At 41.3% G+C, this 27,226-nt stretch overlaps 2 protein-coding genes across 2 annotated transcripts in view; both read right to left on the bottom strand.

Annotated features, from left to right (window-relative positions):
* Positions 1–25,569, bottom strand: part of VEGFD (vascular endothelial growth factor D) — a 32,291-nt gene extending 6,722 nt beyond the window's left edge. The window contains exons 1-3 of the mRNA XM_069875142.1: positions 24,946–25,569; positions 6,359–6,569; positions 2,053–2,243 (exon numbers count right to left, since the gene is read on the bottom strand). Coding sequence (XP_069731243.1) covers positions 2,053–2,243; positions 6,359–6,569; positions 24,946–25,035 — 492 coding nt within the window. The 5' untranslated portion in view covers positions 25,036–25,569. The remainder of the gene's footprint in view (positions 1–2,052; positions 2,244–6,358; positions 6,570–24,945) is intronic.
* The window catches only part of AP1S2 (adaptor related protein complex 1 subunit sigma 2), a 216,039-nt gene continuing 206,700 nt past the window's right edge, over positions 17,888–27,226 (bottom strand). Inside the window, exon 6 of the mRNA XM_069875107.1 lies at positions 17,888–17,902. The gene's annotated coding sequence lies outside the window, so the exon portion shown is untranslated. The remainder of the gene's footprint in view (positions 17,903–27,226) is intronic.

Genomic DNA, 27,226 nt, shown 5'->3' with positions numbered 1-27,226 from the left:
TTACCATAGGTATAAATGGATGAGGGGGCACTGAATGTTTTGAACAGTAAGTAATGCCCACCAAGGTAGGAACTTGCCAAAACGCTGGTCTCAGTGGTGTATTACTAGCTATTAAACATCCAAGATAATTCAAAATTGTTTACAAACACACTCAAAACCATCTTCTGGATGCTAGGGCCAAATGGAAAAAGTTTGGAAGCTTCATTCTCAATTATATGATTGATTGAATCTCAACTTGTGGAGATAGCTATTAGCTGTTCTAGTGTATAATAAAAGCTTGCTTCTTTAGAGGCCTGACTTTAATCCCACAGCCTCCTCAGAGAGGGAAGAAACAGGAGTAAATAGAGGAGAGTTCATTCTGCTTCAGCTGCGTTCCTGCAGGGCATTATCCCGGAAACATCTTTCTCTTGACTATAGCAGGAGCCTAAGGAACCAAGCAGCCCACCTTCAATGCATCCAAATTATTTAGGCTGATCTCTGCGCAGCCTTGTGGGAGCCCTGGTTCCTTTAGCAGCTACATGCAGGAGCTGTTGAAGTGATGCACACCCCCTCTGCCTGACCCAAGCAAGCTTCTTTCCCATGGAAATTAAAGTATAGGAGTACATCTTCATCTGCCAGCATGTCTTGGCTTAATGCTGTATCCACACTCAGAGGCTGAGAAGTATTCCTGAACTGGACTGCTTAGACATTTAACTTTAGGTGTCATAGTGTCCAACTTTAGTCAGTACAGATATCCTTCAGTGGATATTATATACCAAGAAAAAAAAAACAAAAAAACCCTCTCTCTAATATGAGAGTAATTCCATTCATTTTAGAGGAGTAAATCTGCATTGATGGCAGAGGATCCAGGAGTGGAATTTAGCTGGGGGCTTTTGAGGGAATCTTTATTTTGAAGGATGCTAAAGGAATGTTATACTCTGCAAAACTGCAGTTTTTCAACAAGCTTATGAACTCCTGCTCCAAAAACACATAAATAAATACATACTTTTTAGCTTGACCTAGCTCCCTGAACTGATCGGATGTCTTTTGTTTGTGGCCAACAGCTCATAACAGCTTTCTCTTTCTGGTGTGGGATGAAAGCAATTAATGAACATTGACGCAAGAAAGATGGGCCCTGATTTATTTTACTCCAGCTATATTCCAGTACAACCAGGCACAGTGGAATTAAATTCCAACAAGCCTAAAACAACTACAGAAGTGAATTGGACCTGCTCCCCATGAGGAGTTCTATTTTCTTTTTAGAAAACTGCCCTTGATCTCTGTTCTGATTTAAAGAAAAGCCTTTTTCATAACTAGAATTTAATATATTACTCCAAGTCAAAAGGTTTTAGCATCTATAAGTAGGGATAAACAAGGTGAAGATTGATCAAGGGACACTAGAATTCTGTGCACTAGACTCCCTTTATACTCACTTTTTGGCACTGGTTATTAAAATACGAATATTTGTCACCTGTTGCACCTGGGCAGTAATTGGCTACTGGCTTATGCCTTTCTTTTCCAAAGTGACTTGTGATTTGGAACATTAAGATCCTCAGGCATTCAAATTGAGAGCATCTGTCCTCTCCTGTTGCAAATGTCCCCTTTTTAGGCTTGGAAACCTACATATCCAAAATTATTAAGCAGCCTTTTGGCACTGATGACAATTTTGAAAATGCAGCTTTTGGGCTCCTGGCCTCATGCAACAAGGTTTCCCAGGGTCTTTTTTAAACTTTTCATGCGGAGGATTCCCATGAGCCAATACTCTCAAAAATTTCCAGTTCCAAGTGACAGTAGATTAATGAAAGATTAAACTGTTCAGCATCATGTGGAGTCACTTTCTCAGGGCCTGACTTTCCATCTCTATGCATATAGAGCCATTTTTAAAAATGCAACATGAATGTAAAATGGTAATGCAAATGCTTTCATTCACTCCACATGGATAAAAATTCTTCTGTTTGTTATGATAATGCAGACAGATCTTTCATAACAGGATCTCAGAAACCAAACATCCTCTTTCCCCTGCCTTCTTGGAGAGCCAGAGTGAAAAGAAAGCAGAGTAATAACCTCATTTACCGTTTTCGACACATAAGTTGTACTTGTATTCATGCAGCTCAGACTCTCTTCATTGCAGCAGCCTCCACATCTGAACACGTTTACACAGGGAGGCTTGAAAAATTTGTTGGTTGTTGTACCCAGCTCCTTGGCAACTTCCACGCAGGTTTCCCTTGGCACACATTGCGTCTTTTGCCATTCCTCATCTATGACTGGAGAAAACACCGGTTTTATGAGCAGTCATGGTAAAGTTAAACCTCTGATTAGTGAGGCAGAAGCATTATATAAATAAAAATGAAGTGCTGGCGAGCCATTTGCACTTACTTGGATCTGTTTGCACTTACGTGGATCAATCTAATGACCAGAGAGAGTCTGAGTGCAAAGTTGTCCCAATAACTTACGCCAGCTGCACTGGCAGAGAGGTTATTGCATTTATATGCCTTTAGTTTTCAATATGGATGACCAAAATCTCCATTAATTCCAGTGAGTTAAGTAGAGCTGCATGGATTTCCCCTAGCTGAGAGTCAACTTCACAGCCTCTGTCTGACAAAGCTGGCCCACACCCTGTTCTCCTTTTCTCCAGGGTAGACCTCCTCATTGTCATTTTATCCTCTCTTCACATGTACCCCACTGTGGACTCAGTAGAGGCTGGGCCTGACTGCAAAAGCACAGTAATGATTAACAGATTCTGGTCAGAGGGTATTAATACTCCCACTGGATGTCAGCCAGCGAGCACCATTTCCAAAACGTCTAATGAAATCCAAGACAAATACTCTTACACCTCAGTACCCTCAGGGGGTCTGAGTTCAAATAAGAGTAATATGAAATCAACCATGATTTATCGATTCAAAACACTGTGACATCTTTAAAATACTGAATTGTTGTCAACTGGTAATTTATTTTAGACTGATCTGTCAAATTCTGACTGTGAGAAGGAATAATGCATTAACTGAATGAACCACAGGAAGAAAGCAGTGACATTTAAGTAATATTATCCCAAGTCTTGTTAAGAAGCGTCCTTGCTTAATTTGGCTTTTGCTTATCTGATTCAGATTATGGAATTTCTTGAGAGTCATCAATGCTTATGCTTTAAGTCTTTCTTAAAATTTTGAGGAACATTTTCCTTGTCTGCCTCCCTCCAGGAGGCTTCTGAAAGATCTAAAGCAACTTCTATACTTTTAAGAAAATTGCTCTCTCTTCCAATGCAGTCCACCTCCCTATGATTGTGCAAGCAGCACAGACATTTACAGGGAAGCTCTGAAAAAAAAAATCTGGAAGACTTTTAATCTAGATGCTATACTTTGTTATGAAATGAGCATCTATTGCTCTCTTTCTTACTTGGCTTTCCTTTTATTATTTTTTTTAAACCGACTATGCATATTTAAATCAGATTGTTTATTCCTGCAAAGTCCTTCCTCAGGATTCACTCCACTTTTCAGCAATACAAAAACTACAGGAAATAAGAGCTTGGGGGATTTTGCAACATAAATTAAGAGAAAAATCACTAAAATCAATAGAATTTTCTAGAGTAATCTTATTCTATCAAAGCAGCAATCCAATCCTGGTCCTTAAAATAGAAAATAAAGTGCTTGCCAGACTCATGAAGGTATGTGCCTGTAATCACTTCAGATGTCACTTGAATGAATGTAAGTGATGATGACCTTTCCAACTACATACAGACTCACTACTTCTTTAGCAGAACGGTTGTTGTAGGAAGAGGCAGTCAAAGAAGTAGGTGTCACAGTTGGTTGAGAAGCACCATGGTCATCCTTCTCTTTCACATAAGCAAGTGCAGGGCATCTGCTGAGACATTCGGCACAAATACAGACCACAACTTGAAGGTGCTGCAGTCCTAGATGAGCTGAGCTGCGTAAGGGGAGGCTGTGGTTTGATGGGGTGGCAAGAGATTTTAGTGGATTCGTAATTAAAGCTCTAAAAAGGAGGAGTAAAGTCCTGAATTTGTGCTGCTGGAGTGTGGGGTGCTGTGGAAGATGGTCTAGCAGTTAAACAATGAGAAGCCTTGACCCACCCTTCTCATCAAAATGCTTTGTTAAAACAAAACAGATGCCCTTGGAAAAAGGATCAATGCTTAATGACTGGAAAGGGTGTGGGAAAGAAATACATGTTTATACCTTGAACATATTAAGATATTAGAACAAAAAGAGTTTCTGTCCTGGGATATTTCCAGTTTGGAGAGAAGGCAGGAAAATCTGACCCAATAGGCTTCTCTTAACTTAAACCTCAATGGCTTGACTTTGAATGAGAAAGTTGACATCTCTGTATCTAGAGTCAGGCTTTTAAAGGAAAGGTAGGAGACAACTTAATAGCTACAACCTAACAACTGTTCCAGGCATTTATAAGAAAACTATATTGGTATGACTACAATCATCTGGCTTTGTTACCTGAACAGTTACATTATTCTGCAATAATGCAGAATATTTTTGCAATATGCACTATCTCAGTAACCTTTGACAGCATCTTCTGCTGTCTGGCTGATGTGATGAAAGGAATATTTTATATTTTTTAAGAAATGGTGGTGCTCACTGAATGAATAATAGCGAATAGAGAATTACACCATTTGACCCTGTGGAGGAGGGCTTTCAGGTGCTGGTTAATGAGAAGCTTGACATGAGCAGGCAATGTGCGTTCGCAGCCCAGAAGACCAACTGTATCCTGGGCTGCATCAAAAGAAGCGTGGCCAGCAGGTCGAGGGAGGTGATTCTGTCCCTCTATTCTGCTCTCATGAGACCTGGAGTATTGTGTCCAGTTCTGGAATCCCCAGCAGAAGAAGGATATGGAACTGTTGGAATGTGTCCGGAGGAGGGCCACAAAGATGATGAGAGGGCTGGAACACCTCTGATGAGAGAGTTGGGGTTGTTCAGCCTGGATAAGAGAAGGGTCTGGGGACACCTTATAGCACCTTTCCAGTACTTAAAGGGGAAATCCAGAGAGTGACTTTTTACAAGGGCATGTAGGGGCAGGATGAGGGGAAATTACTTTAAATTGGAGAGGGGAAGATTTAGATTAGACATTTGGAAGAAAATCTTCACCGTGAGAGTGGTGAGGCACTGGCACAGGTTGCCCAGGGAATCTGTGGCTGCCTCAACCCTGGAGGTGTTCAAGGCCAGGCTGGATGGGGCCTTGGGCAGCCTGATCTAGTGGGAGGTGTCCCTGCCCATGGCAGGGGGGTTGGATCTGGGTGGGCTTTAAGGTCCCTTCCAATCCAAACCATGCTGTGTTTCTGTGACACATCTAATAACAACTGTATGGATTTCTAGACTTACAAAGATGATCAAACAAAACGTGCACCATTAATTATTTGTTCTTCCCATACATGTTGGATTATTTTTTTCTGCACAAAATTTCTATATGGAGTTCAAAACCATGCCTGTCATATGAAACCTCTTTTCAGACTGACACTCATTGTCTGCTTTTGTGTGTTGTAGCTCAGAGAAGCAAATTAAGGCCGTTGCTCAGCCATAATTTAGCTGAATAATGGTGAGCAAATGTGGCTGTGGTTATTGTAAAAGTGATATTGGAACAGGATCAGCAATATCTATTTTCCCAAAAGGAAAGTAATACAATCCTATCACTTCAGGATACAGACTGAACATAAAAGAATGGCTTGGTCTGTGCTTTGTTACTCTGCAGTGTGGGTTTGCTGTAGAATATCCATTTGCTGGACCAAAGTATATTAACTAGTCCTTTATTTTACATCAATGAACATATAATGCCTCTTGATCCTTTCACATCCAAGAAATAGTACTCATTGTTGCTCCAGATGAGAGAATAGATTGTGATTGTCTGCATTCAGGTGTTTGCTGACTCTTTCAAGATCTGCTTCTTTCCCAAGAGATTTCCTCAAATAGATTGGGATTGGGGCCTCCTTCCTCTGTGATACCTACCCGGACACTGCTGCTGATACAGTGCCTTATATCAGAGCACACCTAATGAAGAAAATAATTTCTATGCCTGCAGGAAACCTCATTTTTTTTCTGCCTGCAAGTAAATTCTGAGTTTTAGCCCAGTGCTGCTGACCAGCCCCTCAACCAGTCGTTCCAACCTTTTCTTTGTACATTGTTTCTGCAGACTGACAAAACCATACATAATACATCCTCCCTTTAGAGAATATGCGGAGTACAATAAGTCTGATTTGGCGACAAAACAGGGAGGCAGACTTCGGCTATTGCCTGACATATTTTTCATACAAAATAATTTTCCATGAATGCCCGGTTGTTTCCATTATGGGTGTTTTCTAGGAAACCCCTGCCTTTAACCCTTTACTGGTTAAGAATCAGTGGTCCTGAAGTTGCAAACCTCCACCTACCTTTCAGTGTATCGATATCATAGAAAGCAGCAGCAAATCTGGTAGAACGATGTGACGCAGAACGGGAGTCTAAATTGGCCAGACTTTTGAGTTTCAGCCTGCATTTCCACAGCTTCCAGTCTTCAGAGTGAGTGATGCGAAGCAGCTCTTCCAGGCTGGATGCTCTCCTGATCTGCTGTTCTGACCTCTCCAATGCTGACAGAGATGTCCTCTGGAAGGGAAGGGGGAAGTCAGAAAGCCAGTACCTTCACAGCCTGTCCCCCATAGAGCACAATTTTTGATCACATAAATTGGGAATGGGAGATGCCAACTTCCTCACCCTTTCCATCACAGCCAGTACAGCTATTTAACAAGTGGATACTGTGCTCCCCATATCCCAGCTCGCCAGAGAACCTGGCAGACACCAATCATATCACTGCTATGGTTGAACTGCCCAGCCATGCCAGCATGAATGCCAGGTTACCCCTACAGACATATGTAATGAGTTCAGCTGGTGAGCACAACCCATGTGTCTTTGCAGCAAACCACCTCAGGTGCCAAAACTCTGGTGCCAACCATGAGATACCACTGCAGGGACAAATGATAAAGCTGGAAGATGCCCTAAGTGTGAGGGCTCACCCACACAGTGGGCAAACACCATGTTCAACATGCTGCAAAGAGCAGCATGCATCTGCCATTTCCCATCCTGACTACCGTCTGGGTAATGCCCAAGTCAGCTAAAACGGCCTCTATCCAGCATCAACACTGCGGCTATGCAGCAGCATTAGCACAGTCATTGTATTTTTCCACCTATGATGTGATTTATGTGACCCTTCTCCACACCCATGGGAGAACGGTCCCCACAAAGACCTACCCCATCAGTTTAAAGTTGTTATTCACTTAAAACGTACCAATTTAACAGAAACTTAATATTGCACAGCACCCCATAACAGTACTGGTTTCTTTGGCTGCTGCTTTCCAACATCTGTGTTTGTGCCTTTATCAAGGCATTGAGTATTTATTTCCACTGACTCACCAGATCAGCTGAAAAATATTGCCTCCAACCCAAGCAAAAGGTTATCTTTGTAAATGGCTGTGTGGCGCTGGGCTGGTGCTCTCAGCGACTGTCTGGTCATGCGGTTGACTGTACTTTTTGACTAGCAAATAAAGGGGTACACTCCCAGCTCTCATAAATAAAAAACTGGTCCTTAAATGCAAAGCTGAAATGTAGGAAGGTGGAGATGAGGTGTGTAGAAGCCTTCAGTCTGAACTGGTAGCAAGCAAGTGCTTGGTATAAGACAGTGGAAGGGATGAGGTAAAGGGTCACCTATAAGAGGAACATTTTCAGATGAGATCTGAAACCCAGGCATCTGCTATTTGTTATTAAAACATCTGTGGCATTTATTTTGCAATAATACAGATGTTAGCCTGTACATACAGGCCAAGTTCATTTTGGGGTAATTACCTTTCACTGACATAAAATTCCCTGTGTAGTTAACTCAGAACAAGTTATTTGTTCTTCTTTTATGCCCATGCAGAACATTATATTGTGCTTTAGCAAACTGCCATGTTTCACTATTGAGATGGCTGTTTTTCCTAGGTGAAAAACGTATGTGGTGAAAACCAGAAAACTCATCTCAATACTCATGGATAAATAGGCCAGAAAGAATGTGAATACTTAGCACCAGTGACTGAATTTCAGGGCAATTTTATAAATAAGATACCCAGAATTTTGCTGATCTAGGAAAGCTGAAATTCAGCTTGAGGTTGATGCGTCAAGATTCATTTGTTCTAAGAACCGCAGTTCATATTCACTCCCATTCACTAACTGTCTCCTTGACCCTACAAAACATGAAAGTATAAAACCAGAGCTCATGTAGTAATGGCACCAGTGATATTAAAAGTGAACTTTATTAACCATTGACAAGACTTCTTTTTTCTCTCTTTACAGTAAAATGATATTCTATCTGAGTCAGCATCCAATACTTCTGAACTAGAAGTAAAATACAGCAAACAAGTAAAATAAGATGACAGATCCCTTCAATTCTTGTAAGGATCAGTAGTTTGGGACTAGATTTTCCATTTCTTTTACTTAAATATCAAGAGGTTTTATTAATAATTATTATATGAGCAAACTAAGTTTTAAACCTAAGATCAAAGAGAACAGAAAAGGTATACATGCCTCTTTATAGTAAGAAAAGCTCTCTGGGCTTTTCTAAAGCAAGAATTTGCAGTGCTTTAAAGATTCCCGTAGTTTTAAAGCTAAAAAAGTTTCTTAATGTTGACTGAATACACTGAAACAAACTGACTTTATGCCTTCACAATTAGTATTGTATAGAAAGAGGAACAAGTAATAGAACTCATTTTTATACCCCAGAAATGCATCTCCAATAGGAACTGAATTGTGGCAATTGAAAAAATGTACCTCTGATATTGATGCATCATAGTGGTGTTGACAAAGCCCGCCTGTCCGTACAGGTTGCTCCTCCTCTTTTTTTACTGTTTTTCATATATTGGAAATGGGAGGATTATGGCCAAAGGAAATAGAAGGAGCAGTGCTCATTACAGAATTCCCTGTGCAGTCATTAGACATGTATCCTAACTAACTAAACCATGATTATTCAGAACTCACAGAGTCCTTGGAACTGAGTTATTGCTCCTCTGTCAGCTCCAGCCCTCCTCAGTGTTGCCTGAACTATTCAACCCTCTACTCTTTCCATGTTTCCTAACACCTATTCAACTCTGCAGTTTGATGGGATTGCCTGTTGCGTACCAACACAATGCCAGAATAATTGTGTTCCTTCTTATATTTGACTTCTTCCCTGAGGGAACGGATTTTAAAGCTGATTTTATACTGCCTTCCCAGAAATCCCTATCCATTAGAGAATTTCCTGCTGGACTTTTCCATAACAACAAAAGCACTGAGATAAAATGCAGACTCTCCCTCTGAGCACTGCTGACACTAGGCAAGACGTTGAGCAGAAGGCACTTTTTGATTTTTAGGGAGGGCTGAGTCCCAGGTAGTTGTAACCTTTTACAATATGGGCATCTTTTTCGTCTGTGAGTTAGTCACTCTCAGCTCCCTCAATAGCAAAGGCAGAGAAATATACACACTTTCAGAGCATCTTTCATTTGAAATCACCTTGAAAGTCTTCCTTCTGGTTGCCCAGCAAGCCCAGGATCACCAGATCACAAGAGGTATTGTGTGGTGGATCTTTGGTCAAACAAACGTCATGTTAGGGTATAAAACATCTAAAGAGAAGCACATAATTTTGTTCTGATCTACCTAAGTGCCAAAACAGAAACAGCAAATACCACCTTATATGTCCATCTAGACTCCTTTGAGACTAGTACAATGTTCTCACCTAATACATTCTTTAACACACCTGCTAGAGCACAGAGTGTTCAGCATCTAGATGGATGTCCCACATCTTTATACACTTTAAACACAGAGGTAGCTATCCACAACTTAAAAGTATTCAAAACTAAAAGCTTAAAAAATTAAAAGAACATTGAGGGTACATCAGCCACACTAGCAGGGCACAGCCCTATGGCTTAAAATGGCACAAACTAAACTGCTTCCATTGGGCACTCTCTTGCTGTGGCAGAGCAGCACTGAATATCATGTGGTCACGAAATCTTTCCAAAGCATTCATTTCTGGTCGTCCTGTTTTGAGAAGAACAGCATCAAATGAAAACACAGAACATCTTATGGTCTCAGATAACACCATAGATGACGTGCTGTGGGCTGCCAGCACCACACAGGTGTGGAAACTTCTTTCAGGTACTGCAGTTTAAATTCAAGCCCTCTTTGTATATAGACAATATACTCTGGTTGACTGAAAAGCCCCACTTAGAGCAGGGCAGCTTTGTACAAAAAGATAAATAAATGTCTTAAAATGTGCAACTGGGGGAAGGTGTTAGGTTAATAGTGTCCCAAACCTACCCCTCATGTGATGAGCAAGAATGTCATACCCTCTCACAGTGATGTTGAGTGAACGACAATTAAATCAGGATTTGAACATGAAGGGAGCTCCCCACTCAGCCACAGAGAAAGAGGAAGCAAACAGAGAGGTCAAACTGCTGCTGACATTTTTGGGAGATCCATCCAAAGTAGGAACAGAAAGGAGAACAAAGGAGGGACACAAGGGAGGAATAGAGCCACCCCCTGTCTGTTCCTCCTGACTGTAGTCATCTGTATCATGCCGTTCCCCACTTTTCAGATACAGCTACCTCCCTTTTTAAGGCTTTCTTTGATAATTACAGTTCATCCTTCCAGGATCCATTCCCATTCTCCACTCTGCTCTCTGAATTTTGTACTGCTTGGATCCCACTGTGATTTCATGTTGTTTGTTTTCACTCATTTCCTTATATTCCACCAGGTGCGAGTATGATGAGACCTACTTCAGGCAGAGACATTCAGACTCTGGGTGCAAAGGAACATCCATTTTTCTCCCTGTCATTCCCTCAACACATCTCCCTTAAGTTGGCCCAGATTTTAGTAGTCAGCTGGGGTTAGCCATCACCACCATGGTAGTTCTTGGTTCTAATGGCTGCAATCTAGATGTGGAGCAAGAACTCACTGTGTTTGGTGTGGTTCACATAGGTAGCAAAATTATAATCTCTGGCCCCAGAAAGCTTAAAATATACATTAAAGCTTGAAAGAGAAAGTAAAGGAGCTATTGGCCAAAGGCCACAGCAATGTCCTTTACATGGTCCCAAAATGAACAAATTACCTGTGGAGCCGTATCACTGGAAGACTACCCATAAATGTACACCTTGTAGTCAACCAAATACATAATGCTATAGCCTACAAGAAATGCTTGTGTAGAACATCAATAACAAATATCAAAGTAGTACATTTAAGTAGTTCGTTCTTATCCCTCCAGGTAACTGCTGCTCTTAATGTCATTTTTCTAAGTATCTTATCTAAAAACGGATCCAATAGCCAGAGATAAAAATCAGATTCATATTTAAATGAAGTTGTATGATTTTCATAACACTGGCCTCTCATGTTGTTAAATTATTCTTCAACTCAAAGAAGAATATCTATTTTCCTCTAGCTGAGCAATGAGCAACATCATTGACATCAGGAAATGATAAAGTGGGTTAGCATTGTGATTTTTGGATAATACAACTTTTGTTCGTCCAAAAGAAACCATAATGGGCTATCTATCTTCTTCCTACCAATCTCAGATGACAGAAAAATCCTAAAAGTATTTACCATTTGAAAGGAACAAGAGAAAAAGCAGTGGTACATTCTGTGGCCTTTCCCACCTTGGGCACTGTCTTAAATCAGACACTGAGTTCAATACCTTATTGATTTATGCTAGCCATTTGACTTATACATCATGTCATATAGACACACAATCTCACACATAGTCTGCACTGTTCAAACTGGGCTCTTTCTTGAGAATTAATATTGAAAATCTGCTATCAGGTGCTGCAGCCTAGCAGCTTGCACTTGACAAGCTTCTAGGTTTCTTGCCTAAGAAAAAATACCCTGTCCCTTCCAAACTGATGTCTGAGTGAGTCACAAGAACCCACATTGGCAGACCTCATTTTTTTCTGCATGTGTCACTCTTTTCAACCTGGCACAGATGGTCTTTGCACTAATACTGTGTTTCAGGATCTCCTGGAGGTATTTTGAACAACGAAGATGGGTAACGTACGGTAGTAAAAGAGAGGTCTACTGAAGTCCTATAGTTGAGGACCTATAGCACAAACACATATCTAGGATCTAAATTTAGTTCATCAGTAAATATCATCATTTTTATTTAAGAAAAAAAAGATGCATGATGAATAATATTTTGTGTGCATGAGAAATCAAAAATAAAGGTTGGTCAGAATCTGTATTTTGCTCAGTCTGAAGAAAGTACTGCTTGCACTTCAGTCTGTTCCCAAGTACACCCGCAAACCCAGGAAACGTATCCTGAAAGCCTACATGGATGACTACTTCCCTTAAGCCCCAGCCTTGCTGTACTTAGCCACAGTAGGGCATAAACCTCTGTTTAAAGTTAAACACATGTAAGAGCTCGTCTGAAAAGGAATGTTTTTCTAAGTTAGGGTCACAGATCCTATCGTGGCAAGTGCTGCATAAATACAAATGGAAATCTTCAACATTATCACTGAGTCTGGGGCCAGGACAAATGATTAAGGAACCTTTCAATAACCTTACACTGTTTTATGATCCATTCTCTCAGCAGTTAAGCAATAAAAATAAGGTAACAGCTTTATCTTGCCAGGGAAAGCAGACTGTAGCTGCATACCACATAGCAATGATTCTCTTAATGCCATTGTATCACAAAGATGGCCAAACAAGTTTAAGCTAAGTTCAGATTAAATCTGTCAAAATTAACCAATCTGAGGGGGAAGGTTCATTGCAAAGTGAGGGCATCTGAACATCAACAAAGAGTACTGGCAGTATGTGAGGACATTTTGAACCTTTGTGTTGGTGTTGTGTGCTTAATACAGCAGTAACAGCTGCATTCACTTCAAGAGAAGTTGTTTTGGCGGACAGCAGTCTATTTTTCTTAGGTACACAAATGATAAACCAGCAGGAAGTACAACTGCCACAAAGTCTGAAGGACCAGGGACTGGCTGAAGGTCAGCACTGGCAGCTGCCTGGACAAAGGAAAGCACTTCATTCCCAGCCCCAAAGACACTGGGTATTTTCCCAGCCATGTTGTGGCTCATGGCGCACAGATTGTGAGCTGATATGGCCAGGGAACTGCAAGGGAGTTCCTGTGGAATGGTCTTGTTCTCTCTCAAAAGGAAAACAGGGCAACTCCTGCCATTGTGAGGCCAATGCAAAGATCTGCATGGTGCGTGAAGGTGTTATGTTTGACCATTTTCCTGGTGCATATGACGTGCTTGTGTGGAGTAGTAATAGGAACTCCTAACTGCAGTAATAGAAATTCCTTTTGACGATTTTCATCGCTATTAGCAGTATTTTTAGCATTATTGTGGCTCCTAGGAGTATGGATTCAGGTACAAACACGAAATAAAGAGACAATCTCTAACCATGTGTCTGCAATCAAAGTAAAAGGTGAGAAAAAGCAGAGGAACTCATTCATTCAAAGGAGTACCAAGGAAACACAGAAAATATTGCTCAGTGACTGGCCATGATTTTGAGACAGCAGGGGCTCAATCATTGCTGAGTTTTATCATAACAAATATTGTCTATAATACAGCTTCTTGTATCCTTAGGGTATTGCATAAGGGATAATAAAATTGTGAGGGAATCTTCTGCAGCTTGAAAATATGGGGCTTGCAGGAGTCACTGCCTTATCAAAAAGCAACTGCATCACACTATAAGCATCTAGCATAAGGCATGTAACTAAAACACGTCTGACACATGCTAGTTTGGACTAATTCTTCACCGTTGCATTTCATTTCTGAGGACAGAAAGAACATCTACTTTTCAACAGCTCCAATAATCAGAATTTTTATTCTCTGTCAGCTATGAATTTCTGAAGTCCTGTCCCTGAATGTATCTCCCCAGGAAGTATGATTATCTGTGCATTATTAGTGCACAGATAAGCTGTTTTAAATCTTGGTGAACATGACCACAGAGAGACAAAACAATGAGATATTTTGGCTTCCCACTAATATTGTTCTCTGAAACAGATGGGCTTGTCATGAGATTTTTCAGTGACTGTTACAGGCCTTGCCATTATCAGAAGCATAGGTAAAGTTTCAGGAGCGTGCAGTATTTCATTCCAGCTTCAAATGGTGGCTGCTTAAACAAGTACTCAAATCTGTTGTAATACTTAGAAGAACAGTTTAGGCTTTCTCAGTGCACTGCCTTATCCAAACTGAACATTCTCTTGATCATCACACTTACAGCATTAATAACCTGAAGGGACATGGTGCTTATGCTGGATAAGTTTAGGTCCTGTGAGGCAGATTTCCAGCTGCCACTTTTTTAAAAGGATTCTTTCTACAGGGAGAGCTTTATTGGAAGCATACAGCTATATTGTAAGAGTACATAGCAAAAAAATACTCAACTGGGCTGAATTTCTTCTTTAAGAGGTTGAAAATTGCCTCAAAATGCTTTTCCTTAATATAAAATAAGTAAGGACTGCATTACAGCTGAGTAGCACTGGGGTTACATCAGGCATATGACAGTTAAAAAGTTGGGGGGTTGGGGCTCAAAGGCAAAGTACCAGAGTAGTAATTTCCCCTTTAGAAAACTGATGCCTTGATTTGCCTGCTAAGATTTTTAGCCATGCTCCATCCTACAGCATTTTCTGCAACTGCATCACAGAGAGACCCAATACAACTTTCACCAGCAAAAATATTCATTTGTCAGACATGCATCATCTGTCTGTAATGCCCAGACAGCTGCTCCTGCTGTGCCTGCAGAGGAGGAAATGGTAGTGCAAGTGGAAATCCTGAAGGTCTGCTCTTTTACCCTCTTAGTGCCTGCTTGCCCAGAGGAAGCTCAAGGACTGAAGAGCAGACACATAAAAATCCCTTTTGCTTCCCCCACTCATAGCTTAGGTGAAACGCCTCCCCTGCCTGCCTCAGGGGTTGAAAGAGTGTTGGCCTTGGTCATGCATCCTCTCAGCAAAGGGTCACTGTGATCATATCACTTCGTTCTGAAGTTGTGTGTATCGTGCCTGCTGAAAGAAAAACTGCATCGAGGCCTGTCCTGGAAGAGGACCAGTGGAGAGTTGCTAGAGCACAGAAAGAAGTACTGGCAGATAGGTTACTTCTGGGTTCCGGAGGAAAGTAAAATGGTAAAACTAATATTTTGGCCAGGTGAGGGGACCTGGATGAGGGGACAAAGTGTACTGTCAGCAAGTTTGCTTGTGATACAGAATCACAGGATCATCAAGTCCAACCATTCCCATCAATCACAAGACCATGCCCCTCAGCACCTCATCCACCCATCTTTCAAACACCTTCAGGGATGACGTCTCAACCACCTCCCTGGGCAGCCTGTTCCAGTGCCCAATGACCCCTTTCGTGAAAAATTTTTTCCTGATGTCCAGCCTGAACCTCCCCTGGTGGAGCTTGAGGCCATTCCCTCTTGTGCTGTCCCCTGTCACTTGGAAGAAGAGGCCAGCTCCCTCCTCTCTACAACCTCCTTTCAGGTAGTTGTACAGAGCAATGAGGTCTCCCCTCAGCCTCCTCTTCTCCAGGCTAAACAACCCCAGCTCTCTCAGCCGCTCCTCATAAGGCCTGTTCTCCAGCCCCCTCACCAGCTTCGTTGCTCTTCTCTGGACTCTCTCCAGAGCCTCAACATCCTTCTTGTGGTGAGGATCCCAGAACTGAACACAGGATTCGAGGAGCGGTCTCACCAGGGCCGAGTACAGAGGGAGAATAACCTCCCTGGGCCTGCTGGTCACGCCGTTTCTGATACAAGCCAAGATGCCATTGGCCTTCTTGGCCACCTGGGCACACTGCTGGCTCATATTCAGTCGGCTGTCAACCAACACCCCCAGGTCCCTCTCCTCCAGGCAGCTTTGTAGACAGACTTCTCCTAGTCTGTAGCACTGCATGGGGTTGTTGCGCCCCAGGTGCAGGACTCGGCATTTGGCCTTGTTAAACCTCATGCCACTGGTCTCAGCCCAGTGATCCAGCCTGTTCAGATCCCTATAAAGTTCAACAAAGACAAGTGTAGGGTTCTGCACCTTGGGAGGAATAAACCCACACACCAGTACAGGTAAGGCATTGATCTGCTGGAAAGCAGCTCTGTGGAGAAGGACTTGGGAGTCCCTGTGGACAAGTAGTTAACCATGAGCCAGCAATGTGCCCTTGTGGCCAAGAAGGCCAATGGTATCCTGGTATGCATTGAGAAGAGCGTAGCCAGCAGATTGAGGGAGGTTATTCTCCACCTCTGTTCTGCCCTAGTGAAGCCACATCTGGAGTACTGCGTCCAGTTCTGGGCCCCTTGGCTCAAGGAAGGTAGAGAACTGCTGGAGAGAGTCTGGTGGAGTGCCATGTAGATAACTAGGGGGCTGGAACTTCTCTCTTATGAGAAAAAGGCTGAAAGTCCTGGATCTGTTTAGCCTGGAGAAGAGAAGACTGAGAGGGGGTCTTATCAATGCTTATAAATATCTAAAGGGCAGGTGTCAAGAGGATGGGGCTAGACTCTTCAGTGATGTCCAGTGACAAGACAAGTGGCCAATGGGTACAAACTGGAACACAGAAAGTACCACCAGAACATAAGAAACTTCTTTACTGTGAAGTTTATGGAGTACTGGAACAGGCTGTCCAGAAGGTTGTGGGCAGGTTGACCACCTCCTGCTATGGAGGTATTCAAAACCCGCCAGGACACTTCCCTGTGAAATCTGCTCTAGGTGAACCTGCTTTAGCAGGGCTTGGACTAGATGATCTCTAGAGGGCCCTTTCAACCCTTATCATTCTGTGATTATGTGATTCTGTCATTGTGTTGTATGAGGGGGTAGCAGGCTGACAGGGAGGTTTTTATCTGAGACTATCACATTTCTTACTGATGCTGATGTGATGTTTGAGTCCCTCTTTTGCTAAAACCTTGACAGTACATCATCTGACCAAGACCCAATACTGGAGGAGAAACAACTTCTAGAGTGCTCCACCTCTGATGTTCAGTGTGGTAAAAAAACTCCATCCAGACTCTTCTCCTTTGAAGTAAGTCTCCCTGGGCTCCAGCCTTGTTTCCAGTGAGGACAGGAAATATAATTACCAGTTTCCTAAACTTAGCAGTCAAGGTGGTGATAAAACAGCTTCTATTTTAGCTGAAGATTATATGCTTTCACAAGTACATCATATTAGCTACCCTATGGCTTTAAGAGAACAGCTGTTTTAAATTTTGAATTGCCTATTGAACTAGAATAGATCTTTTGTGGTGCTACAGCAAACAAATCGGACTTCTTGCACTTTAGTAGCATGCTTACATTATCAAAATCCTCAGAGACGAGATATTTTGGTTGCTGTATTCTTGGTCTGAATGAACTAAAATATTCAAAGTAAAGAACTGAAAACATCAGGCTTGTACATGATTTTGTAGAAGCATAAATCACAGAATATTTCATATTCTTTTTCATGTTCAAATTGATCAGAGATGGATACTATTTTTTCATAACATTTCTCACAATTATATACTTTTAACCAGCTAGATCTTCACACCAAAGTGAAGGAGGTATTTTTTTCCACCCAGCAAATATTTTGAGAATCAGCTACAACTCTCACTAAACAAATGTTTCTTCCCACAGCCAGGTCTTTTGGTTCTCATGGGAAACATCCTCACAGCAGATGAAGTGTGATTTTGAAGGTAAAAACATTTGCTGCGCATCATTTTGTCAGCAGTGATGCAAAAGCCAAATGGGCAGATGGAAGAAATGCATAGATCTACTAGGGTATGGAATTTCTTCCTGTTCAAGTGTAGTCACCTACATCAAGAGTTTACATTTAGGTCCTTCCTATGATGATATCGCAAAATGTGTTTGTTTTTTCAGTGAAAGGAAACAAGTGGGTTGTTATAAATGTCTGTGGTGGGAGTTCTTTGATATATCCATAATGCTACTGACAGTTTGGGGAGTCTTACAGTATGTTTTCTGAGTCTCTGCTTGTGTGCTTGTTCACATTGTCTTGCATTGCTGCAGTTTGTTCAGGCAGTACAAAGCACAGCCAGAAACATTATGTAGCACTTACTTCATCAAACACGTTAGGGGCTAGTCTAACACTGTGACAGGGTACACGTGTCAAAACCAGCATATTGTATGTGTCCAGACTGTAGTTACTGTCTTTTGATATTTATCCATTCTTTGGAAATCACTGGGGTTTGGATAGGGATTTTGGAATGGCTCAGTAACAGAGACCTGAATGAAATCGGATGACTATGTATTCTTTTAATATTTGAAAATATTTTTAATGTGATGAAGGGGTCCTTCGGTTAGTGCCTTGGGTTTGCCCCAAGACACTTTAATAAATGTTTTGGAAGTGTGACCAGCCAATTGGATGGCCGAGTTTCAAAATGTCACTTCACAAAGCAAAGCCATTGCCAATGCTGAATGAACTTATGTTACCCCAACCACATGCACACATTTTCCTGGAATTGTAGTTTTTCTTAAGTAATATTTCCCTAGCAGATCAGGAAAATATCCTAACATGTTTTCTGAGTCACACTGCTAATTAAAGTTAAAAGTTTTGCCTGTTAGTATGGCACATTCTCTACATGCAATGTGACATACGATAGAGTAATATGATGCAGCTTTTTTGCAATTCAGCCTGACTTAAGTAGAATTCCCCCCCCAGCTGCACACAGATAGTGACTGCACTGCAGTCGGTGACAAAGAGTTCTCAAAACTAACCCAATGCGCTTCCCATCTGGATGCACGGCTTGGACAAAGCCATCCTGACACCCTGACAATAAGGAGAGCAGTAACCCTTTACAAATCCATGTGATATCAACATTAGGTTGCCAGATGCTATGTATTCAGCTGCATGTCCATTGTATTCAGTATGACTATATTGAAGCAGCAAGGACCTTAGATGGCATTCTAGCACTAGATGAGTGATCACACACTTTAAGTCACATTTGGGAGAAAATATAAAAAATAGGCAGAAGTTCTTCAAGAAGTGTATTTTTTCTTAATGCAAACAAAATAAAACACCCTGTTCAATTGTTCTGCTGTTCATTCATACAGAAGCTCATTCATAACTCTTTCACAAGGACATCAAAGAGCAAATTCTGCTTGGTGTTTCTATGAGCAAATGGAATTTCAGCAGCTGTAGGGGGGAATGTAGCATGTTTTCCCATTTCCCCAGTTCCCAAAAAGGATTATGAAGATTTCCAAAACATGCTGAGGAAGTAGAGAGCAGACAGAGAATTAGATAAGGGAGAGACACGTAGTGGGAGGAATAAGGAGTTCCTAAGCAATAGAAGTTTCTTTAGGAAAGGTACCGTATTGAGTTTACTTCAGATCATTTTTTTCCTTCCAGTCCAAGCCCAAGAAACAGCAATGACCAGTTTGTAACTGAATTTACTTGCCCTGAAAAAAAGGTCTAAAACAAACGGATCTAAATCATTTAGTGATAACTATAAAAACCGCTGTGCATGATTTTTAATGAGAATAAGAATACATGAGTTATCACATGCAACCACTGTACCTTATTTATTTTTCTCAAATACTGATGTGGTGTCCACAGGAGATAAGACACAAGTAGACCTTACTCAGCTCTTTTCTGGAGTAGGGACAGGCATAATAAGAACAAAATTTGCAGACACAACAGCAGAGGTTTCATAAGCCAGAGTTTGCATCAGATTGGGGTTTTTTTTCCATTTCCAAGCAGACTATTTCTCTGTTTGCCTCCTGTGAGAGTCTGCATCAGTACCACCATATCAGTGGTTATAAACAATGCAAACGCCTGTGAGGGAGAAAGCACAAGTAGGCTACGTAAGACAGAAACAAGCAACACTCACTGAGCCTGAGCAAATTGCTTGTTTGGTTGCCTTGTGACCACAAATTAACAGAAAGTTGCTCCACTGCCCTCTAAACCTGCCTTCCTGCTTTCCTTTGGTTTCACAGGGTTTCAGATGTGAGCCACAACTGATGTCAAAGTTTAATTAGTGCTGTCTTCATTTCAAACAGCTGACTAGCAGAATGAATTTCTCAAATGCTGCATCTGATTAATCTGAACAGCCTGATCTCTCTTCAGACATTGCAATCCTAGCTGAGATGGACAGGACTGGAACAGCAGCTGGAGGGATTTTTTTTATTTTTGTTTCTCCCAAGAGAGAATTGCTCTTGGTAGAGTAGCAGTGAGTTAGTATTTTCCTTTCCAAACTGATAGGAGCTAAGGACAAATGCCGCGTGGCATGGCAACAATACAGAATTGTTCTCTTATCCTTCGCTGTACCTTGTCAAGGCAGGAGCAGATAAGTCAGAATAAACTGGCTTTCCTCATGACCTACCTGATAGCTTCCCACTCCTGGAAAAGCACAATTATTTCTGCAGGAATGGGGCAAGTACATCTTCACACCTTTTTAGCACATCGTGCCTATCAAAGACAGTAATCGCAGAGGATCAAATGCAGCAGTGACAAAGCTGAGGTGATAAAACACTTTTGAAAACCACAATTTCATAATCTTCCCTCTGAGGAAGATAACCCAGGAGACAGAAGATTTGTGAAAATCTCTTTTCTAGAAACTAAGCAACGTTCACAAGCAGCTACTAGAGAGCTGTGTAGATGTATCTGAAAAATAACATCAGTTAATTACAGAGACAAAAACTCATGTTCAGCTCTGCTCCTCAGGTTTCTTTGCAGAGCTTTTTTTTCATTGTACAGACAGACTGCAGCTGGCTTTAGGAAGGGCGAGATGCAAAGTGCTTCCTGGCTCTTTCCGGTCACAGTGCAATGGCTCTCCGGTATTTCCATGCCTTCCCAAGGGTGAGGCATTCTCTACTTAGGTGGTCCAGGGCCTGAGGATCATGGGGAAGTGCTGTTTCACCCTCGCCAGTAGATAAGGACTATGTACCAGCTGTGTTTGGAAAGTGGCTTCCACCTCTGTCCGGCTCACAGTGGCAGTACAAGACTGTTGAAACTACTAGGATCTGCTAGAGCAAAAATGGCCACTCAAGGCTGTATTGCTGTTTAGGGCAGCAGTAAAGAAAGGTTTAGCTGTGGAGGAGTGCATGTAACAGAGAGCAGCCATGTTTACCTCCAGGGCTCAGCTTATCTAATCCTTCTCTCTTCTGGTCAGAAAGCAGATTTCTAGTTCAATTATACTTCTTATCCCTAATAGCTGTGGGTTACTCTCTAACGAACTAGAGAATGGTTCACCATGGGTAGAAGACATCTGCAAAAATAAAAGGTTGGGAGCCTGTTATAACTTGGTCATTACCGATTGTCCCTTTCTCTTGTCTTCCCCCAACACTCTATTAATAACATAAGGGGCAGAAAAGGGCAGGCAGCATTGAGACTGAAATTCTCAGAGGTCAAGACCTTGCAGCCTCATAAGAGAGGCAGTTTTAGTGCTGGAAGGCAGCAGCAACTCTGACAGATCATTGGCTTTTTGCGGAAAAAAAATGCCTTGGCATTGATGAATATAGGACACAGCTCTTTGCATCTAATTTTAAAATTCTGGGTAGAGTAGCCTATGTCTGTCATCGCTTTAGGAGATGAAAATGTGGAGGAGGAGAGACAGGAAAAGAGACAGCACAGTTTGTGGTTCCCTAGCTAAGGGGTTCCAAAACATAAGAGCCTGTCAGTACAAACCTTCAACAAGGAATTTTTTAAGCATTTCCTGATTAAAAAAAAATAAATAAAAAAGCTCAGTCTTCAGAAAACCTATGTGTAAATCTAATTGTTCACCAAGGACTTCTTATGTCAGGCTGGCATCCTGAACCAAACCAGTGACCTGTGAGGCAGAGGGCTTGCTGCCAGCCTTGATGTGAGTTCAGCTAAGGAGCCCTGCCTGACACCTGCACAGATGTGCTGTCCCAGCCTGAGGCTGCCCACCTCTTCCCATCATGAGACTGTTTTCCAGTGGTTTATAACACTGCCAGATGTTAGATCTTCAGGCTGAAACTTTCCACACCAGATGTCTGCCTCAAAACGATTTTAATTATTTTTTGCTTTCTCTGTCAAAATGGCTTGACCACACTTGAAGACGAAGCTCCTTCTTTATCTGTGTAAAAACATTTCCTGGCAGCCTTATCTTTGCAAATGTCTGGCATTTCCCTGAAGTGGATTACAGATGTAAAGTTTTGACACCTGAGAAACTTTTGTTGGCCCAGATGTGTCTACTGCTGTCTCTGCAAATATCCACCCAAACATAAAAACCTCTGAGGGCAACAGCAGAGACATACCAGGGTTTAGCAGCCAGATGCTCAGCAGATGGGACTTGGGCTGACCCCACTCCATCCAGGAGTGGAGTGGAAGTCCAGCCCATGAGGATGAGAGCTGAAGACCTGCCCTTCCTCAGCTGCAGGGGTTGGGTAAGGAGGGAAAGGAAGGTGCCAGATTTGCCTGTGGGAGGAGAAGGAGATAAATACTGATGGAAGAGGGCAAGGCATGGCCTAGGAGTCTGAGAGCTTCTGGGGAGGACTAGAAATGGGGATCAGAAGAACGAAAGCTAGGAAGACCTGGCCACAGAGTCAAAGTGGGAAGCCAGGGATGGAGGAGGGAATGGGGCACCGTGGTCAGACATGACTGGAGCGCAAGAGTCCAGTAGGGCTGTCTCTGAGGAACTGGGATAGACCTTCTGAGGGTCTGAGAGAGAAGCGGGACATCCCCACTGGGAGGACGCAAGTGGGAAGGAGGGTGGCACACAGAGAGCACAAACAGGAGCTCTACAGAGAAACTGAGAGAACACCAGTCAAATGCTGGGACTGCAACAGGTCAGGAATGTTGAGAGGAAGGAGGAGCTGGGCCTAATGGGCAGAGGACAACCAGTCTTGACGAGTACAAGTATAGAAAAGAGACTCCTGTAGCCAGAAGAGAATGGTGTTTCTGAAGGGTTGGAAAAAGCCAAGCACAACAGAGATACTTGCTGAATCATGGCAGCTTGTACGTAAGCAGTTTACTTTCACAACATTAATTAGGATATCTGTGGAAGGGGGATAAGAGGGTATTTATATCCTTAGCCCTCTAAAATTCTGTCGTGTGATACCACACTGACACCACCTGATGGTTTAAACAATCGACAGGTTTAAAACTTGAGGTGTCATGGGCAAAGCTCAGCTACTGGAACTCAGATAACAGGGGGAGAGCAGGTTTCTGGTGGTTAAACCTTTCTGAGTCTCATTAATTTCGTATGACTTGCATCCTGACCTTGTGAGTTTTGTCCACGCAATACTGCCACTGGTCATAAAGAACTTTAAAAAGATAAGATATTGTAGGTGAACACAATACCTAATTTCTGTGTTCTGCAAAATCTGTTTGAGGTGCAAGTGGTAAGAATAGGCTTAGCCCTGTGGACCATTAAACACTAACATGAAGTACTCTTTGTGGGGTATATCCACATACATACACACACAAAAGCCCACAGGTCATACAAGCTAAAACAACCCAGAAATCTAACATACTATGAAAACATTAAAAGATAAATAATCAACAGCTTAGCCAAAAGTGTCTGCACAGAAAAAGCCAGAACAAGCAGAAACACAGTCTTTTGCTTGTGGCAATCAACAACAATGTACATGATACCTTTAGGATGGTTTTGGAAACTAACAGTGATTTGTTATGATATACTGTACCCTGTGGCTGAGCTGGCTGCTTGAGAGTGGTAGCTAAATTCCAGTGAAAATAATTACAGATGTATATGTTGGATGGACAACCCCACCACAGCAAATAAACTATAAACCAGTTTAAATTATCAGGAAGACCTCTTGCATTTATCCTAGGCAAAGTGGATATGATTTCAAACTGTAATTAAATGACTAACTGGTGATTTACTATTATGCTGAATAAACTTGCATCCCACATGAGGACAGAATTATGATCACTAGCAATTACACATTGGTTAGTATTCTATGTTAGAAAGTGCTTTCTGGTTTAAATAAAATGATTCCTACATGTAACAGACCAGTGATTTGTCATGCAGTACATAAAAGGTAAGGTATTACTGATTACTCTGGTCCTAATGCCTTCAAAGAACTTACTGCTAAGGTTGTAAATTAAAAGCCTGTGAATGGTGAGCAGACAAAGGGGTTACTCATTAGTCACCCTGAGGCACGCATCGCTCACCACTGCTCACTTCTTGTGCTGGCAACAGCAGCCTGCAATTAAGCACATAACTTAGCATTTCTTTTTTGAAACATAGGTCAGCATGCAGTGCAGTTCACAGACCAGTGTGTGGTCATCTATCTCTTGCAAGCAGGAGGTTTTCTGAACAGAAAACAAAAATATTAGCTTGTTTTGCTCCGCTGGTGAAAAACAAATAATTTGTTCTGGACCACACACCAAATCAACCATTTTTGGATACGCTGCACATGTGGAAACATGTTCTCCTTCTTGTTCTGATTTTTCTAAATGATTGTCCTGGATGTTCTCATGTTGTTGCAGAAAGTCAGATCTGAAAAATCCTACTCTCAAGGTGAGGCTTCAGCTTAAATATTGTTGCACGTATTATATTCAGAAGAAAGATTAATTCCCAGGCACTGAGCTCTATTATTACTAGTTCCTTCATATTTTAAAGTCCTTGATAACATCTCCTAATAAAACAAAAGAAAACATTTCTCTGATTTCTAGAAAACAAGTGAATAACTGATGAACACGTGGTTTTAGAGGAAAATTTTCAATACCAGGATACTGATTCCTGAAATTCTAAATACCTGAAATTTAAAAGTGTATTTAACAAGCATTATAAATTCTCTGACTTGCAATTTTGTTTAGATTGCTTTTATTTTGCATGACTGATGCTAAAAGTTTAACTTAAGAACAAAGTATACAACATGTAATTAATAGCAACTAGCAAAAAGACATAAAGTGTTAAACAGCAAATGTGCTTTTAACTTCTTTATAGATTCTCCTTTCTTCTTGGCTGCTAAACATCTGTTCAACTAAACCATTACAAAACAAACTCAAACACCAAAACAGCAAAAAGACCACTACCTTGTATAGTAAATGGCAATTTGGATTATTAGGGATGATAGTAAATAAAGATCACCTACCTTCACAGATCCATTCTCATAGCCAGATCCTTGTGGCAGATGTAAAAAAGAAACTATGAAAATATTCACAGTTGCCCACAGTTTGTACATTCTGATGTTTTAAAATCCACAGGTTACTATGCAGTCGTCATTGCACAGCTAGAGGCGTCTGTTTCAAAATGCATTTCTCTGTCAGCAATGCAGAAAAGAAAAGCTTCCAGAATTTCTCTTAGAAAGTCACAAAGGATTCCAACATATGAGAGTAAATATCTGGTCTTTACTGCTCAAAAAATTTCTAAGTTCTTCTAGAGAATGTTGTTTCCTAAAGCAGATTTTAGATATACTTGAAAAAGAATCGTTATAAGGATTTAAATAGATAGGTATGTGTATATATACACAGAGACGCTCACAAGTGATCAGGTAATGATGTTAATATATCTCCCATCAAGGCACAAAGAGACATTCAAAATCCATCTGTGGTCCAGAAAATGTAAGAAATCTGCTCTGTTCTGTGCTCTGTGTTACAGCAGCCTTTTAAGATGGTAGTGTAACGGCCAATGTTTTGAGCTCGAGAGCTGTAATCCAACTCTGTATTAAAACTTTTTTCACAGCCTTCATGGAAGCTTGCAGAAGCATGTGTCTTAAATCTGATACAGACTTTGGCAGTAACACCGTCAAATTTTGGCTCTAATCCCATTTTGTCCCTACCAATAGCATAGCAGTTTTTAAAGTAACTGATGCAATCTAGACTCTCATTATTTCAAAGATTACCTGAAACATGAAACTTCAGCCCACGTTCTTACACAGCGCACATATTTTATGTTACTACTTGGGAAAAAAAAAGATAGAGGGAGGGAAGGCAAAAAAGAAACATAGACTTTCTGTAATGTTTTTACCTTATATAGCGTAGGGCTTTCTGAATAGATTTTTTAAAGGAAATATAAAAATTACCTTTGACAACAGAGTTTCTATTTTTTAATGAAAGTTCATGAAGCTACAGATATAAATGGAAAAAAATCTACTTATTTTTTGCAGCAAAACACAATCATTGCTTCTGCCTCAAGATATGTATGCATTTTCACTTTAGATTTCTACTGTGTAAAACCAAAATGGAGATCTAACATTTAAAATTATAACACAGACAAAGGTTCTTTCTAATAATAGTGCATATTAAATCTGTCTTGCTGTACTCATATAACATATTGTGTTCAGGAGAGTAGTTCCACTCTCGCATGGCTTAGGGTTTGCAGAATCAAACTCTACAGTTGTTAACATAGAACAGTCACACACCTAATATTTCAGAGCACTGGTTTCCTACTTCAGACATCCAAGCAGTAGCTCTCTTAAATACAAGTCACACCTCTATTACTATCATTAGCTTGTGTAATTTATTCTTAAGTATTCATCACAAATGGACATTGGAGAGAAAATTATTTTAATCCAGTTTTTCCAGCTGTTGTCAGTTAACTGAGTCATTATGTTCTAAAAACATATATATAACTTTATTACTTTTTAGCTTTGTCTTTTTTTCATTTGCTTTGTGAAAGCTACCTACTTCTCATTTTTTGGCTTCCTCTCCCACTCAGCCCACACTGGTTCATACAAGGACAGCAGGAATTTCACCTCTTTGAATCAGGTATGAAAAAGTTTGTCTCTCTGTGTACCTGCTTCTCTCCTTGATACCTTCCCTGTACCAGAATGCCAGTGATATTCACATGGTTTCACAGGCATCGTGCTATAAGGGGCATGCTGTGCCTGTACTTTATTTGCCCTTAAAATACTCTATTTCATTAATCATTTTAAACATATTATCTAATGTTTATGTGCAGTCTCCTTGACCTCATTAAATGCCTTCATTTCCTTCTGATACTGATAACCATCTCCTTGCAGGAGCTGAAAGCCTGCTAAATTACATGAATACTCTTCAGCCTTGGATATACTGCTTCAGTATAAAGGATTAAACAAAAAATAACCACTATACCCCAAGGACTGCACGATAATAGCTTCCTATTGACCTGTAGTTAACTGGAGGGATGTACCTGATGTACTATCAGCATCTCTCATGTATGGGATCATTATTTGAAACACCAACCCAGATTTGCAGAGCAGGCAAAAAAACAATACATGCCTTCATGCCCTAAAGCCTAATGGGTGGGATACTTATACAGTCTGCCTCCAGCGCAGTTCAGGGACGTGCTGCTCTATTCCCTTGGCAGGGCTGATGCAAAATTTCACCAGCTAGACCAATCACCTGCAACAAGCCTTCCCTCTGGCTGTTAGTTAGACTGCTTCTGTCTCCTTC

This window comes from Phaenicophaeus curvirostris, chromosome 1, assembly GCF_032191515.1.
Source record: "Phaenicophaeus curvirostris isolate KB17595 chromosome 1, BPBGC_Pcur_1.0, whole genome shotgun sequence".
Classification (NCBI taxonomy): domain Eukaryota; kingdom Metazoa; phylum Chordata; class Aves; order Cuculiformes; family Cuculidae; genus Phaenicophaeus; species Phaenicophaeus curvirostris.
Note: the sequence above shows the minus strand (reverse complement) of the source record. Positions and strands in the feature narration are given on the sequence as shown.